This window comes from Rattus norvegicus, chromosome 2 (genome assembly GCF_036323735.1).
Source record: "Rattus norvegicus strain BN/NHsdMcwi chromosome 2, GRCr8, whole genome shotgun sequence".
Classification (NCBI taxonomy): domain Eukaryota; kingdom Metazoa; phylum Chordata; class Mammalia; order Rodentia; family Muridae; genus Rattus; species Rattus norvegicus.
Genome location: NC_086020.1, coordinates 237,510,825 through 237,528,837, shown reverse-complemented (window position 1 = coordinate 237,528,837; position 18,013 = coordinate 237,510,825). Strand labels below are relative to the sequence as shown.

Genomic DNA, 18,013 nt, shown 5'->3' with positions numbered 1-18,013 from the left:
TGAGCTGGATGAACTAGTTTAAGAAAGACAACCTTGAAGTCCCCATCTGCTCACCCCATATCAGAAGCACTGGGATTCGAGGCGTGCAACAACACACCTGGCTGTTGTTCATCAGTTCATTGGTGGTTTAGGGAACATAATAAAAATTTCCATCCAAGCCATCCATTTAAACAGCCTTACAGTTGAGGTTTATACGCACGACAAAGGTCATACATCGCAGCACCAACACTGATAAGGGAACGGTTGGGACTCTGTCAGTTACGAACTTCTAAACCCACACAGGAGGAAGACAAAGAAAGAGGAGGGAACAAAAGGACTTTTGCCTGAACTACCTCCAGTTGTAAAATCGTTCCCAGGGTTGTCTAACATCCAGAGATAAGAAAACGAGGCCCAGGAGAGTTTAAGCCATTTGCCGGAAGTCACAGTTCGCCAGGGATGGGTTGGAACACCAAAGCCAGGTATGGAGTAGCTGTGACATGCTAAGTGTCAGGGTCAAAGGAAAATCCACTGCCCCTAATTCTGGGGTCCCATTCTGTTCCCCTCTACCAAAGGAGTCATTTTCCTATCGCTGTCAGCAGTAACAAATGACTCTCTGTGGTGTCGAGGCATAGGCTGGCCTCCAGTAGAGCAAGGAGCTGTATCTTTTCTCAGCTCTTCTTATCCTGCCCCAAACTTCCCAGCTCGTGGGCTTTCCTCCCCAGCCGCTCATTCCCAAATAACCCTGGCATTTTGGCCTTGTGCTCTCTTGGTTTTCTCTCTTGTCTCTCTTACCCCTCTCTCCCTGCCCTCCCCCTCCTCCTCTCATGGTCCATCCAGTCTGCTGGCCTTATTGACTGTGCTGCTTTCTCTCCCAGCTCTGGACTCTTCCAGAAGCCTCAGACTGTCCTCTCCCTCCTATCTACAATAAAACCCTTCCCCTTAGCCAGACCTTGGAGAGGTCATGTCCTCACTTTACGCAATAAACAAGGTAGGATCCAAAGTCCCTACGGCCCTTTCTAGTAGAAATATGATACCTCCATTCACAGCCGTACTGGGGACCTCTGAGGGTTTACCTAAAAACCACTTTTTTTTTTTTTGGTTCTTTTTTTCGGAGCTGGGGACCGAACCCAGGGCCTTGCGCTTCCTAGGTAAGCGCTCTACCACTGAGCTAAATCCCCAGCCCCTAAAAACCACTTTCTTGAAAGGAGCTGCATGTGTTAAGGTATAGTGAAGTCATATAGTAATTGAGAAGTTTTTCCCCCTTCCACATCCTCATCTTGATGTGAAGGAACAGCCCATGTTTTCTGGGCTGACTTGCTTTTCATAGTCACCCAGGAGCCTAACTTTCTCTCAGGGTCTCTGAATCACTTTCCAGGGCTTGTCACCAAAATGAGGTTAGCACATCCACATTCTAGTCAGCAAGAAAGGGAAAGACGTCGTGATGGTGTGTCTAGGCTCTGGCTTTGAGATGTTACGGAGGAAGAAGGGCAAGAGAAAGAGGAAGTACATTGTTTTATGGTAGGAGAGATGAGTTGAGAGTAGGGAATTTAATCAGTTGAAAGCGTGAAGATTACTTCATCACTGTGACAGAAGACTTGAGGCAACTGACTTATAGAAGAAAAGTGTATTTTAGCTCATGGACCAGAGTTTTCAGCTGGTGGTCACTTGGCCCTGCCCTCTGGGCCTGTGGTGAAGTAGAACATCCGTGATGCATGGTGGAGCAAAGTTGTTAACTCACGGTGGCTGGGATGCAAAAGAGAGAGGAGCTGGACTCCAGCATTCCTTCAAGACACAGGCCAGTGACATTTCCTGCCTCTTAAAGGCACCACCACCTCCTCGTAATGCCACAGGCTGGTGACTAAGCCTTTCCACACATAAGCCTTTGGGGACATTTAACATAGAGTCAGAGGACAGACTGCTGTCTCTTCTCTCTCTGCACCTTCTTTTATCTTAAGTGCAGTAGGAGAAGAACAACCCAGAGGGCTTGTCAGTGAAAGAGCGCCTCATGATTGTGTGGACAAAGAGTGCTGAAAGGTCAGGCTTGAGTTAAACAAGATGAAGGGGCTGAGGGGGAGTCAGGGCTGAAGGGAGAGGCTGAGGCTGAGGGGCTTGGGTAGTTGGATTTTCTATTTAGCCAGTCAGGAAAATATTTTTCTAAGCCACATGCCATGGCATTCACCTGTAATCCCAGCACTGAGACAAGATTCGTACTGAGCATTGAGAGGCTGAGGCAGGAGAATTGCTAGTTTGAGGTCAACCTGTGTTACAGAGGAAGTTTGAGGTCGTGGTGAGCTACATATTGTCTTAATAAAACAGCATCCAAACCCATCTCACCTATTTCTGTAATAAATGTGATTTTTAAGTCGGGAGGAGTCAGAAGGAAGGCTCAAGGGGATTTCATCTCTGACTGGGTGGTGGCTTTTTGCTGTTTCCTGCCTTCAAGAGTGTTGAAGGGTTTCTGTTCGTTTTCTTTTTTTTTTCTTTTTTCTTTTTTTTTTTTTTTTTGGTTCTTTTTTTTCCGGAGTTGGGGACCGAACCCAGGGCCTTGCGCTTCCGAACCCAGGGCCTTGCGCTTCCTAGGCAAGCGCTCTACCACTGAGCTAAATCCCCAACCCCTTCTGTTCGTTTTCTAGGGACAGAGTCTCACTCTGTGGTTCATGCTGGCCTGGAACGTGCCATCTAGCTCAAGCTGGCCTTAAACTCACGACTCTCCAGCCTCCCTTTTGAAATGCAAGGCTCTCCTGCGCTCTGCAGATGCCCTAAGCCAATTAGGCAGGTAGGACAGCCGCGGCCAGCTTGGAGGCGACTGAAATGTGATTCCCTGACTGGGTGAGAGACTGGGTCCAGTTCCTTCTCCTGGGAGATCCTCTCTTGGGCACTGTTTTTTTTTTTTTTTTTAACCCTCAGACGTACTTTATCGGGAGCTGGGGCTGAGAGGCCTCCTCAGTCCTACAGGCTGTGATGAGCAGGCGACTTCCTTCTGTAGGAGGGAGGAGAGGTGTCTCATTACTTCCCTTTCTTCTCCGGATAGCTCGGGCTGCCTCCTGCAGAGAGGAAAACCCAGATCTAAGGGACGTTTTCGGACTCCAGGCAGTTACCAGTCCTTCAGCAGCCTCTAGCTCCCCCTAAGGTTTGTCTCTGCTAATTGCCGCAGTCTTAGTGATGTAAAAGTCGCGGGAGAGGAGGGGGTGCAGTGCGAGGGGGGTGCGGCTAGTCTACTTGCTTTTTCCTGGAGTTCTCTTTTTACCCCAAGTTTGTCTTTCGCCTATATTACTCATCGATTTCTACGCCGAAAGCAAACTACCAGGTTCTCAATGGAGGCACAGACAAGTACCATTTTTGAAGCGGTCTAAAAACAGGAGTATGGCTTTTGAGAAGAGCTAAAAGAGGACCTAGAAGAAATGCCACGTTCTTGGTACAAAGAGGTAGTTTGTGGTAAGAAGCTTAACATTTGGAATTTCAAGGTGTACAGAAACATCGAAAGCAGGTTATTCAAATGCAGCTCCAAGAAGTTAGCGGAACCTGGGCATAGTGGTACATGTTTATGACCCCAACATAGAAGAGGTGGAGGCAGGGGGATCCGGAGTTTAAGGTCATTCTCCACCACAGAGCAAGTTGGAAGACTACCTGGGCTCCACGAGACTAGGTTCTAGGTGCTCCCAACCCCCAACAGGAGAAGAAGGCAGGAGCATAAATTCAAGCAAATCAAAGAACTCTTAACGTAGAAAAGGCAGTTCCATGATCGACTCTGTTACCAAAGACTTAACATGTCCACCACAGTGTTATTTATTGTGGCAAATTTTTTTGGAAGTAGTTTTATTGTCTGATAACTAAATGATAAATAAATTATGATACAATGAAGTTGAGTAACTGTAAAACAGTTTTAGAAACATTGTGCGCACGCATGCGTGTGCGTGTGTGTGTGTGCCCTAATCTATGTGTGCACCATGATCATGAAGATACCCTCAATGGCCAGAAGAAGGTGCTGGAGGCCCTGGAACAGACGCTTGTGAGCCATTCAACATTGGTGGTGGGACCTGAACCCAGGACTTCTGCAGGGGCAGCAAGTGCTCCTAACTGCTGAGTCATTTCTCTAGCACCCCAAAAATAGATTTTGAAAAATTCTTGCAGGACTGAAAAGGTTAAATGTTAAGTAAAAGAATATTTATACTCTGTTTTCTCTTCAGATCGTATAAATCTTTCGCCTTTTACTAAAGATTTCTGTGGAGAGGAACAATTCTGAGTCTTAAACCAATTTTTTGAGGCCTTGCTTTTATAAGACTATTTTAAAAAAGAATATTTATCTTGTCTAGCACATGTGCATGGTACATGTAGAAAAATAAGAGAATATTGTTTAGTAGATTTCTGCCTATTGTGTCCTCCTGTTTCTGTTTTTAGAATGTCTACAGTGATCAAGTATCATTTTTCAGAATCAGAAAAACTTTCGTGAATATTAATACCACAGGGGATTTATATCTAACATTGATATATTGAGAATTAATGGAAGCAACTGGACTTAAGAATAATAAGGTACATTTTTGGTGTAAAAGCTCTGGTTTTTGAAAAGACTAAATAAATATATCTATAGCAAAACAGTAGCAGCAAAAACCAGACACAAGTGCACTTCTGTGGCACACAGGTCATTTCCCTAGCTTGAGACATTTCTGTGAGGCCACTGATAAGGCATATTCTCTCACGATTTACCAAATGCCCACAGTTCCTATTGGAAAAATGAGTTGAAATCATGAAAATAACAAGGAAATCTTAATGCTCCATCAACTACTCTCTCGAGTGTCAGCTTCTGTGCTCTGAAGTAAACTCCCAGGGCAAGCAAGGAAGCCTGGGCTCAGCTAGGGTGACACGGGGTTGCCTTTCTGGGGTTACAGTGAAAAGTGGAAAAAGGACAGGAAAGCCAGGTAGTTCATAACCAGCCAGACCCACTGGGCACACTCAGCACCCACTAAGACAGTTAAAAATACATAAAAGCACAGTGTACCTAGAAAAAGCCATTTACCATGGAATGATTTAAGTTATCACTTCCAGTTGGCTCCAGAGGACCTGGACATCTATATCCTAATGCACCCAAATCATTTCCCATCCCGAAGCAGTGAGGCTCGGAGCACCTTGGTGTGCAGTAGTGAATTCCAAGTTTTAGTTCAGAGATCAGCCACTTATCTTTGGGTTTCAGACAGTCTGGAAACCCCACGGTAAGCCCCTTTGCTGGGTGGCAGCCAGGCCCAGGAAGGGAGCTCAAAAACACAGAAGCACAAATACAAGAGCTTATTATTTTCTTTCCCAACTGTGGGGCAGTCGGGGAAAAAATTAACCCTCTCATTTGTCTACCTCAATAGCAGGCTTTAACCGGTCTGTAGCCACAGACAGCAGAGGTAACTGCACTAATTAGTTTGGTATGGAGGGACATCAGGACGGGGAGCTTTGGGGAACTCGAGTAATTTAGCTGAGGATGAGGAGGGAGAGAGAAATATGAAGAGAGGGGGAACTGGGCGAGAAGGGGAGGAGGGATGAAAGGAAGCGACAAGGAGGAGGGAGGAGACGATAGGGTGTTCTGTCTTAGAAAGTTGATGTACAGGCTCCAGATGATCGGAAGAAATTCTGCCGCAAGGCTCCTGAACCTCAAGGCTGAACTTGGTAAGGAGCTGGAGTTTCCTGTTGGTAGTAAGAAAACCACAGGGCACAGGTGTGTGTGTGTGTGTGTGTGTGTGTGTGTGTGTGTGTGTGTGTGTGTGTTGTGGTGGTGGTTGGTGGTGTTTGTGTGGTGTGGTATGTGTGGGGTGTGTGTGTGTGGGTCCGGGAAGAAAGCAACAGGGGTTAAAATTTCCCTAGTTCTGACCTCCCTGGAGTTGCTTCCACATCGGCTCTCTTGTCCTTTGCTGTCAGAGTCACTTTCTCAGTTGGAGGTGATTGGTCAGTTACCCCACTTTCCTGTGGGGTTTCTAAATTTAAACTGTGAATCCTCAAACTGCCAGGCGTGCCAGAGAGGGTTGCTAGAATGTGAGTCTCCTTTAGAAGTAGAGGCAGGTAATTAGGCCAGGAAAGTAGCTCTCCTTCTCAGTGGTGTGCAAGCATCAAATGCTGCTTCTTTTTCTTTTTCAGTAAACAGGCTAAGAGGGAGTTCCAGACCGATGTGGAGCAGAATACTACAGGCCTGCAGGAAGTGACATTTCAAGACTGGCTTCTAAGCCTGTCATTTCATGAGCCCAAAAAAGCAAGGCAATGCTCACACCAAAGACAATACCAGTTGTGGGAAGATTGCTCTCATAAGTCCTTTGGGTGCTGGTGTCTAGGTGCTATGATTTTAAACACAAGCCATAATTAGAAATGAAAGAGGAAAACCAAAGAACTTTCAGGGAAAGGTTGTGGCTATCTGGAGACTTTTTTGAGACAAAATAAGGGCTGGGTGGTATAGCACATGTGTCAGCCCTGGGTTTGATACCCAGCACTGCCTCAAACAAGTGAAATGCTGGATATACATACATACACAAACATACAAACATACATACATACATACATACATACATACATATTCATACATACATACATACATACATACATACATACATACACTACATGCCTACATTATGTGGTAAGGGTTAAACCCAGGGCCCTGTAGACCTTGTATACAGCAAACAAACTCCACCGAACTGCACCCCTAGCCCTCGAAAACTTTTTGGATAGAGGATATAGTCTTATACTTGCTGCTTACTTAAAGCCTTGAAAGATCTTTCATTTTCTTTCCACCCCCTCCCTGAGCTGAGGATTAAACCCGGGGCCTTGCGCTTGCTAAGCGCACTGAGCTAAATCCCTGACCCCTTTCATTTTATTTATTTATTTTTCCAAGATTTATTCTTCTGTGTAGCCCTGGCTGTCTTGGAACTTGCTTTGTAGACCAGGCTGGCCTCAAACTTAAGAGATCAGCCTGCCTCTAGGATTAAAGGTGCCAGTATCACCTGGATGGCTTTAAAGATCTTTGTAAGTCTAAGGCTGGAGGGATGGCTCAGAGGTTAAGTGCACTGACTGCTCTTCCAGAGGTCCTGAGTTCAATTCCCAGCCACCACATGGTGGCTCACAACCATTCAAAATGGAATCTAATGCTCTCTTCTGGTGTATCTGAAGACAGCAATGGTGTATTCACATTAAAAAAAAAAAAATCTTAAAAGAAGATAAGTCTAAGACCTTGATATATGTATTGATTTTCCTAAAATATTTGTCTGGTCCATCTTAATGTTTCTGGCATTAAGTTTTGGGTATTAATTCTCTAGATATATGCATTTGAATACCCCAAGGGTGAGACATTCTTTGAACCAAATACACATGAATAACTTACAGATGACTTCTGGCACTCATTCCTCAGTGGTTTTACTGGCCCGGGAGTGACAATGCCTGTCTCCCTTGAGTAAATTTATTTTTAAATCTTTAAAAATTTAAAACGTTGCCAGGTGTGGTAGAACATACCTTTTTATCCTAGAACTTGTCTAAGAGAGTCCAGGACAGCCAGGGCTTTGTTATACAGAGAAACCCTGTCTTGAAAAACAAAGCCAAAATTTTAAATGTTGATAGATTTCCACTCTCCCTATTTTTTAAACATAAAAAAATCCTGTGTGTGTGTGTGTGTGTGTGTGTGTGTGTGTGTGTGTGTGTGTGTGTGTGTGCGCGTGCAGATTGAAGGACAGCTTGTAGAAGTTGGTTCTGTGTACTTGAGGATTGGATTCAAGTTGTCCAGTTTGCCAGCTTACTAACCACCCTGGACTACCTCCTCCACCCTCCAGTAAATCCCTCTTTGTACCTCATTTCCTTGGAAAGGGTTGATGAAGCCTCTTATCAAATAAACGTTTGCCCATCTTGTACGAAGCACAAACAAAGCCTAGTCTCCAGTCAGTACGTGTAACCATTTGGCTAGTCACTTAGTATTGAGACCGACATGTCGTGGCGGATAGAGAGAAATCAGTCTTGAATGTGAAGGAGGGAACACCTGAGTTGGCCCTTGGAGAGCTGACTAGGTCACTGGAGAAGAGCCAGGCCAAGCAAATGGTTTACAAGGCAGAATGATGCACCTTAACAGCACACCTGGGAAAGGCAAACCATCTCTTACAGCTGTGAGAACTGGGTAGACGAGGGAGATGGTGTGGCTTTGACACACTGTGTGGGGCCTTTGAGACAAGGAGAGATGGAGAGCAGGATATACAAGTCTGAGGCAAGCCTTAAAGTGTGGGACCAGGAAGGCATCCCCATACTGGCAGCTTGTGTGAATCTGCCAGACTCGTGGGAATAAGAGCATAGGGTGGGCTAGCCTTAGGAAAGTTGGAGGCCAGAAAGAAGAGGTCCCAGAGTAAAAAGAGGATTGTTTTACTTTGCTTGCTATATTCAAAGCATTAACAAAGGAACTGGATGAAGAAAAGCCCAGGTACTAGAGGACAGGAGTCTAGCGTAGGAGTACAGCATGGACAAAGTTTTAGGCTTCAGTCCCAGACCCCCAAATAAACAAGATGCTCAGTTAAATTGGAATTGAAATGGTTTTTAATGTGTCTCTTATATCACATATACTCACACAGACTCAAACCTAACTGGATGCCTTATGCTCTTTGCTGATTCTGGTCATCTTTCATAGAAGAGCCTGGTCTGCCTCCCGTATATTTAAGGAAGAAGTGACTAAGCACATTGTAAGGCAGATACAACAAGTGCAGCCGCATAATCAGGGTATGAGGAGACCTCCCCTACAGAAGTGCACACGGGAGAGACGACGTTCCTGGAAAATGATTGAAGTCTGATGAGTGGACAGGTGTTTGGTCCGATTCTGGGGTCCGGCCAGAGGGACTGCTAGTCTTCACTCACTGCTGCGTATCCCTCTGCCCAGCTCCTCAAGCTCTCATCACAAGACTGAGGACTCGAATGTCTACTTTCTTTACAGGATGGTTGGAGAGAAGAATGCACAAGGCACCTGAACATGGGAGGCTCTCCCTACAGCCAATCACCACTGTGAATTAAAATGTCACAGGGCAAGCAGGTCGCTTGTCACAAATACTGGTTAGTGGCATTCAGTTAATAGCAATGCTGAGTTAAGTAATTTTATTTCCATGATCATCTATTTACACTGTACAGACACTAATGAAAAGCACCCACAAGTTCACAGTACAATACAATATATTTACTTTAAAAATATAATCCTTTATAAAAGGTTCATAGAACATTGGCATGTCCATGTGACAAACTCTCAAAGCCTGTCACCAATTTTGTGATAGCCAGAATGCTTCCAAGTACTGTCAGTTCACAATCACAGGTCACCATTAGAGTTGTAAATACATACAGGTTTTAAATAAAAAAGTGAATTCTACAGTGGAAAGTCTTGAGACGATACTCGTTAGTTCATCAACATAAAACGTTCATGGAGATGTCTGTCATAGTAACGCACAAGAGCAAACACTCCGCCCAACGGCACATCCCAGGAGCCACCGTCTCTACTTCTTCTTCTTGGCTGCCTCTCCCGGCTCCACTCTGCGGGTCTTGGATGCACGCTCGTCTCTGTCATCGTCTTGAAGTGGGAAAGAAGAGAGCTTCGTTAGTTAGTGAGTCCTTAAAAATCAACACCAAAAACACAGTCAGCTTTATGCCAGAACAGGTACTCACTGGATGTTTAAATGCATGCCAATAAAATTAAATACTAATTTTTAGAACCTTGATATCAAATTACATATAAAACTTTTTAAATTGCATCAATATAATATTTGCAAATTGACTGTTTAAGGACAAGCTAATAATGTGATAGAAGATATTTCTGTGAAAACCAGCTTTTTCTGGAACAGCCACTCCCTAAACTCTCTAGTATACACACTGCAGGCATCAGATACACTCCACACTTCCTAGGATAGAGCAGTTTCCGCTATAAGACATACATCTAGTCATGCTAAGCGACCACCAGCGAGATTTGTCCGCTCAGAGTCCATTTCCCAGTCTCATTATCAATCCACCACAGCACAAGTGAAGGTTCAGACAACCTCAGAGGTGTCTGCTAATTCCAGACTCCTCCTCCGAGGAGGTCAGAACTGCTTAATGGCAACAGAATAAGCAGGCTCCATGTTGGTGTTAGGGAAAGGTTGGATGGAGGAAGGCACAATATAGTAATAGTACCCACTCCCCCACACAGTTATTGTAACCACAGAAAATTTCCATTAACAAAATGTCAATCCTGAAAAGGCAGACCTCTTCATTCTATTAAAAGAACAAGCACTTAAGTGGTTCAACAAGCACAGGCTAGCAGATTAGTTGTTAATTCCCGTCTTGAAATGAATGTGTGATATAAAGAGGTGGTGGTGTCCCTCAAGTCCTAGCACTTGGGAGGATGAGATAGGATTGCTGAGTTTGAGGCCAGCCTGGGCTACACTGAGTATCGGCAGTCAGCTATACAGCAACGCGGTCACACTATCTCGCCCTCCCACCTCAGAAGAACTCCATGTACATAAACACAGCTTCTGACTTCCCTACGTCCGTGGAGCAGGGCCTAAACCCCATAGCCTACGCCTTTCAGACAAGCGCTCTATACTAAACACCTTTGCTCTGACTTTATTCCCCATCCCCTTTCTTCCTGTCACCCCGACTTGCCTGATTTCATAATCTTCCTGCCTCAAGCCTTCTGGGGACTAAGATTACAGAGAGGAGCAATCCTCCATGCCTAGCTTACCTATATATATTTTTTTGATCAATAACTGATGATACCTGAAGCCCAACAGGTATAATATAAACGAATTTGATATTAAGGCGCCTTCATATTTAAAAACGCTAAGGCTAACCTAACTGCTGAGATTAAAGCACACATGTGAGGAGAATCTGTAACCTAGGCCGGATATGAATGCCAGACCCTCTGCCTCCGTGTCCTAAGTTTAGGGATACTGGTGTAAAGTCACTATATCCATTAAATCAAAACAACTTTAGCTGGAGCTTAATTATCAAGTTAACCTTGGAATTATTCTCAGAACAAGTAATCTAAAGAGCTGAAAGCATTTTTGAAGACTTCTATGAAACACATTAACACATTAATAAGGGACATTTCTGCTTTTATTTTGACACTACAGGTAAGTCTACTGAGAAAACACAAACTACAATTGTGAAAATGAGTTCCCAGGAGTGGAGCAGGGCTCATGCCCTCTAGCGTCACAGCGAGGAGCTGCCTTAAACACCAGGGCAGAAAGGCAGCCGTTTGTACTAAAGCTATGACCATCTGAGTTTACTTATGAGCATTTCACAATTGCTACAAAAGCAGCACCGTTAGCGGTCGGGGGCAAGACTCGAATTAACCTTCTCAGTTCCTCTAAATCCCGAACGTAAGAAAGGAAGAAGAATATGGGAAGGCAAAATAAAAGCAAGGTGGCTTAGTAATTAATTACAAACTATAGATTAAAAAATGTCAGGGGCTGGGGAGATGGTTCTGGAAGAGAATTTGAATTCCCGTAGTCTTTGCAAAAAGCCTGATCACTTAACACATGTCTGTAATTTCAGAGCTCACATGGCAAGGTGGGAGGCAGAGAGAATTCCCAGCTCTAAGGCCAGATAGACATGGCATACATACATGAATAGCAGAGAAAACGTCTCAAACAAGGTAACAACAAGACTGACACCCAGGGTGGTCCTCTGGTCACCACACTCACATATGTACAAAGAGAAAATGTTAGGCAAATTAATATATACTTAATATACTTCATATAGCACGGGAGTCTGCAATGGCAAAAACCATTTCTCAACTGGAAACCACTGGCTGAGGATGTGGCTGAGATGGCAGTGTTCACTTAGCAGAAAACCCCACGTTCAAAATGGGTAGGGTGGTACAGACTCAGCCTGAGAGCAGAGGCAAGAGGATCAGACGTTCTCGGTCATCTGGCTACATAGTGAGTTTTCAACTCAATTTCAAAAAAAGGTGTGGGCTACTTATTAATAGAGTACCCAACATGCAAGTCCAAATTAACCATTTGATGTCTATTTTTAATGTGTGCCCCCAACCCCTTCCTAAGACAAGGTTTCTCTTCTGCCTGGAGCTTACCTACTGTTAGCCAGGCTGGCCTTCAAGCCCCAGAGATTCTCCTGTCCCTTCTGCCTCCCCAGGATCTGGACTGTAAGCATCGACACTTTTATCTGTGAGGAAAGCACTTTGACTGTGCTACATCCTCAGCCTCAGGACGACCTTTGAGTCCTACGATGTGGCTTTACACTAGAAAAACCTTCCTTTCCTTTTTTCCTATTGCTGACACTCACTTTCTAATCAAAAGGATAGAATTAGCTATAGCAATGTGGGCACTATTTGCCATTTATTTGAATTTCTGGTAATTGAACCCAAAAGTTAAAAACAGAGGATTCTTGCTTACTTGCATATAATTCCTGGTCTTTATTCTAAAGGGACAGGGACATTAAGAGCACTAGACTATGGCACCCTGGGTATCAATTCTGGTCCCTGAGAAGAATGATTATCTCCTAAACGGTGAAAACAAGGCAGCAAACTTCAGCTAACAAGACACAAATCCTATTTCAAGGTTGACCTTGGAGTCCTACTTTGTCAGTTCCCAACGGTGTGAACTTGGCTGAATTCATTCATGCCAGACTGTGTTCTCATCTGCGAGACAGTGAGAGACAACTACGAGTCACTACTGTGTCAGCTTGCTAATGATATTAATAAAAAGTACTTACTACAACCTTGGAGAAGTCTTTAGCTCTCATTTCTACATTTACTCATTCTAATTTTGTAGGACTCTGTAAGGATTATTTTACTCAAAAATATCTCTTAATCAAAGTACCATTTAATAATTACTAAAAATTTTAAGATAAACACAAACAAACAAACAAACAAAAAAACCAACCACCACCACCACCAACTGAAAACCTGGACACCTATACACCTATAGCCCCAGTGCTGGGGCGTGGGAGGAGGGGGGTAAAGGCAGGGGCAGCAGGGGTTCCAGGTCTTCAGCTATGTAAGATGATGCCTTGCTAAACAGATCAAAACACCCCTTCTCTTAAACATCTCTCTGTAAGGATGGACCCCGTATTGGAAGATCAGAAATCTGTTAACAAAAATACCACCAAGCTCACTCTAACAGTCATCCTCTGAGCGCTCACAATGTACTAGTAACTTAGGGCACATACAGGGCTGGATCACAGCTTGCTGCCTGATTGTGAAAAAGTAACCACACACAACTGAGCAGCACCACCAGCACATCCAGGTAGAGGAAAGTAAATGCTGGACATCTTCTCACTTTGCTTTCTGTGAGATGAATGGCTCTACCAGCCAAGAGTTTAAAGCATTCAGTCCAGACTAAGGTGCACACTAAAACCAAGTGTGTGTGTGTGGTCCACTCGAGCCCTTTAAAATGATGGTGCTGAGGGGGACTGAGCGGGTCACACAATTCTCCAGCTCTTAGTCTGTGCAGGTTCGGGCCAGTCAGTTCTCCTATCAGATATGAGCTGCAGCAGCTCACCGCTGCAGGTGGGGACTGAAGGGTTTGCAGGCAGGGATTACTGTGACCGTCTAGGCGAGAGATAACCGACATTACCAACAAGGCAAGGAAACCAAGCCACTACTCCAGGACCGTTCCTCCCAACAGCTGACTGCACTCTGCAACCCTGATTTTAGCTCTGAAGCACAAGTGCATGAACAGACACGAACAAAGCCTTCACTCAGCGTGTCACAAATGCAGGTACAAGAACCCGTGAGCTAACACCTCTGCTCTAATAAGGCATCATAAGCCCATATAACCTGAGACTACTTTCGGGCAGAATACTTATAAATGGAGCAGAAAATGGGGGTGCTGGCACATGCCTTCAGTCCTAGCACTGAGGTACTGAGGCACAGACAGGCTGGCCTCACTCAAGAGACTGGTCTACCATATGAGTTCCAGAACATCCAGGTTACATAGACCTTGTCTCGCACAAAATAAAACAAAAAACTCAAATGATCCAAGTAATTTCTTGTTAGTATCCAAAAACCACTCTGGACAAATCTTCCAATTCACTAGGCTCTAAACTTTTTCAAGGAGTATTTTCTTCTTTCTGAGAAGCACCAAGGGCTAAAATCTTAAAACGCACTCTTCTTACCTGATTCCACCGTCTCCTCCCCTTCCGGCAGAAGCCTGGCTTTCTTAGCATTCTGTGGGGCATCATCACCATTGTCTTCATAGATGTTCGACCATTTTATCGCCATGTCCAGCTCTGGCGGCGGCGGCTTCTTCTCAGCAGTGTAGGTCTCTGGGGGCGGCACGCAGTTGGACTTCCAGATTTTGAATTCCTTTGGAGGCTGTTAAGTAAGCACATTAAGAAGCCCTGTGACGAACCGAGGGTCCCGCGGTGGATACGAGCGCATGCACCTCCCTGCCGTCTGCTCATCTTTCTGGCTGACTTTTTTTTTTTTTTAATTCTTTAGGCTTAAAAGACACTTTTTTTTCTCATCAACATCACAACACTGTTAGGTGAAAAGTCAAAGGGTTCCCTGAACAAATAAAGCTAATAACTTTTAGTTACCAAAGAAGAATCCAGTCTCAGATACTACGGCCAGGCTGACCCCTTCAGGAGGCTGCAGCAGAGACACTGTCTTGGAGGCAGCAGCGCAGGCACTTCGGCGTCAAAGGGAAGGGGTCTCGGGGAGAAGCTGCAGCGGGGGGCGGGGAGTCACCACCGTTAGTCGTCGCCCGGCTGGGGGCCCCGAGCGCGGAGGGGCGGGCCCGGGCTGACACCCCCCGGGCTCCCGGGGCCGTGGGGACGCGCGGCATGCCGCGGGCTGAGTGCGTGTGGGGGGCGGACGTCGGGCCCCGGGGCGGCCGCGGAGCCGGGGACCTCACCTCCTCCGGCGCCTTCACCACATGCCGCTCCCAGTCGATCTGCTTGTTGAGCGGGTTGTAGAGGAAGGCCGGGCGGGTCACGCTGCGGAATAGCTCGTCGGGGCCGGGCAGCCGCTTCTCCGCCTGCTTCCCGCGGCCGCCCGTCGTCGGAGCCGGGGCCGCCTCCTTGCGACCCGCGTCTTCCGGCTCGCTGTTCTCCTCGTCCGACGAGTCGGAGCTGCTGCTCCCGTAAGCCGCGAAATAGCTCAACGGGTCCTTCTCTTCAGCTGCCATGACGGCTGCGGGTTCCCACCCTCTCGGCCGGAAGCCGGAAGCCGGAAGCCACGACTGGTTCCGCCCCCTAGGCTGGGAAGTGATCGGTTTGCGCCCCCTAGCGACAGAGCCGCGCGGCTACTCTTGGGGAGAGTGGAAAGAGCCAGGAGGCAGGGATTCCACAAACCTCCAGCAAGGTATCTGCTTTTTCCTAGGGATCCCTGGGAAAAAGCGTGGGAGCCTTAGGATACCTGGAGGGAAACCAGTGACTCTGGGCTTGTAATTTAAAGCACAGAAAAGCCAAACACGGTGATGCATACCTATAATCCTAGGTTGAGGAGGGTGGGCTATTGACAATGTGAGGGCCAGCAAGGCGCATGTAAGGCCCTCCTTAACGGCTAGTACTATGCAGGAGACACTGTATAAAACAGTAAGAACAAACAAGCAGGGGCTGGGGGTGCACACTTCTAACCCCAGCACTTAGGAGGATGAGGCTGGAGGATTGTATAAACCAGAGGCCAATGCGGTAATGATGCCCCGCCCCCCAAGTTGGTATCACTGTAAATATTTAGATCCCAGTTAAGAATGCCTGGTCAGAACACAGTCATTAATACCTTGCCATTTGGTCTAATTCTTATCTCCTAAACTCTACAGAACAGTACTGTAAGTTTGGTAATGGAAGGGGCTAGATTGCCTTGTTCATGTTTATATTCCTAGTATTTATTCTGGTGGCCACCCGCAGGCTACATCAATGAGTATCACTGGATTATAATTTCTGAGATAATAGGGCTGTGTGTTTCTAGAAAAAGTTCCTTCTATCCAAGTACCTAGACTTGACAGAGATAAAATTGTTCCCAAAGTACAAAGTCCTAGGGTTACCTAAGTCATCCTCAGTTCTGATACCATCAGCAAATTCAGGTTTCCCTCACCCATCCTCGTCGGGCCTGATGACGTGACTGAATTATAGAATCCCCTGACAGCTGAATAACCATATCTACAGTTACAGTTTACTACAGCAATGAAAACAGCATCAGACCAATGAAGGGAAGAGGGACAAGGAGTGGTCTAGATGATTCCACATCCAGAGCTTCTGGCTGCATCCCTAGCACCCATATAAACCGGGTATGGTGGTGGTATCTGTAATCTCAGCCCTGGGGAAATGGGGGTGAATGCACAAGGATTGGACATCCACGGCCATGCTTGTTTATATAGTGAGTTTGAGGACACCCCAACTTACTGTGAGGCTCTCTCAAAAACAAACCATAATGAAGCAACAAGGACAAGTAAAAACGACGCGATTTCCAGAAAATTTGAGAGGAGTTGGGGTGGCAGAAGTCTCTTAGATGAGATAAAAACCTCGAGCTTTTAAAATTTAAACTCGAAAAGTTGATTGCCAAGGGTTGCGAGGTGGCTCTGTCAGTAAGGTGCCTGCTGCACACATAGGACCACCGAGTTTGGGTACCCAACACCCATATAAAAGCTGGGTGTAGTGGTCCATCTGTAACCCTAGGGCTTGGGGGAGCAGAGCCAGGGGGATCCCAGGAACTGCCAGTCTAGTCAAATGGTGAACTGAAGGCTGAGAAAGTCAGTCTCAAACAGTAAGACAGAGAGCAACCGACAGACATCGGCCTCAGGACTCCAAACATAATACACCACTAACATGAACTCACACATATACTACACCCACCCGCCACATGCGGGTGCATAGTTATTCATTAAAACAAGTGAAAGTAAAACCAAACTTCCTAACGGCCACTACCCTGGCCCGTTTCACTTTGCAGTCCTACGCTAAGGATGAGCCTCTTCAGAGAGGAACTCTCAGACACAGCCTGAGGGGGCCTCGGTCTTCACGCCCCAACAAGACATTCTAGATAAGGTCTAGAAGAGAGCTGCTAGGGTTGGGTGGGAAGGGAGGCTGAACAGACACACCAGGAAAGACTATTTTTAGGCAGTGAAAATAAACCATTTTTGGGGGTTAATATGTAACATTATACACTTCTAAAACCTTTCAAGTTATATAATGGAGGACCCCAATATAGACTCTGGTTAACAACAATTAATATTGGTTCATAATCTATACAAGTTATCACATTAATATAAGAAGCATGGGACACAGTAATGATGGGTCTTTACTCATGCTTACTTTTTCTGTTAAGCCTACAACTGTACAAAAAGAATGTTTTATTTTTAAAGGCAATAAAAAAGTGAGTGTGGAATATAATTTTTATACCGTGTTAATCTGGTATTTCTGAAAAATAACTTTTTAACTACTGAGTCCACTAACTTGGTAACAAATTATATGCTACCAAGTCAAGCTAGTCCCTTGCCTTACACTCCCCTTTCTCCCTTTTCCTCCATCCCACCTTTAGAGACAGACATGATGACTATGAACTCTGGCTGTGCAGGTTTGTGGATGCTTGGCCCAGGGACTGGCACTACTAGGATGTGTGGCCCTGTTGGGGTAGGTGTGTCACTGTGGGTGTGGGCTTAAGACCCTCACCCTAGCTGCCTGGAACCCAGTCTTCTCCTAGCAGCCTTCAGATGAAGATGTAGACCTCTCAGTTCCTCTTGCACCAGGCCTGCCATGCTAGTCTTGATAATGGACTGAGCCTCTGAATCTGTAAGTGAGCTCCAATTAAATGCTGTCCTTTAAGAGCTGCCTTAGTCATGGTGTCTGTTCAAAGCAGTAAAACCCTAAGACACTGGCCAACCTGGAACTCACTCCATAACCAAGGCCGGCCTCAAACTCAGGACATTCTGTCTTCTAGGTCCTAAGTGTGTGATACTCTTGTCTTCTAGTTCCTACGTGTAGAATCACAAGCATGTGCCACCACATTTGATTCTGAAATACTGTCTTCTATTTAAAAACTAGTATGTATATATGTATATATATAAAGGGTTTGACATTTAAAAATCAAGACATTTTGAATTTCTGACTCTGACACATCATT

General features: G+C 45.5%; 1 protein-coding gene and 1 non-coding gene across 3 annotated transcripts; one reads left to right on the top strand and one right to left on the bottom strand.

Moving 5' to 3' along the window:
* The first annotated feature begins 4,146 nt into the window (after nucleotides 1–4,146).
* Rnu5e-5 (RNA, U5E small nuclear 5) lies at nucleotides 4,147–4,262 on the top strand. The gene has a single exon (XR_005501531.1). It is a non-coding gene; the product is annotated as a U5 spliceosomal RNA (small nuclear RNA).
* Nucleotides 4,263–8,491: 4,229 nt separating this feature from the next.
* Nucleotides 8,492–17,864, bottom strand: C2h1orf52 (similar to human chromosome 1 open reading frame 52). 2 transcript variants are annotated; one of them, NM_001395135.1, is made up of 3 exons: nucleotides 14,811–15,127; nucleotides 14,071–14,269; nucleotides 8,492–9,526 (listed from the first exon to the last, which is right to left on the bottom strand). In NM_001395135.1, the coding sequence occupies exons 1-3, from the start codon at nucleotides 15,081–15,083 to the stop codon at nucleotides 9,453–9,455; spliced, it is 546 nt and encodes a 181-aa protein (NP_001382064.1). In that variant the 5' UTR covers nucleotides 15,084–15,127; the 3' UTR covers nucleotides 8,492–9,452. The 2 variants fall into 2 exon arrangements, 1 of the variants encoding a protein (NP_001382064.1); XR_010063657.1 differs by lacking the exon at nucleotides 8,492–9,526 and adding an exon at nucleotides 14,494–14,620 and having other exon boundaries at nucleotides 14,130–14,269; nucleotides 14,811–17,864.
* Nucleotides 17,865–18,013: the final 149 nt, after the last annotated feature.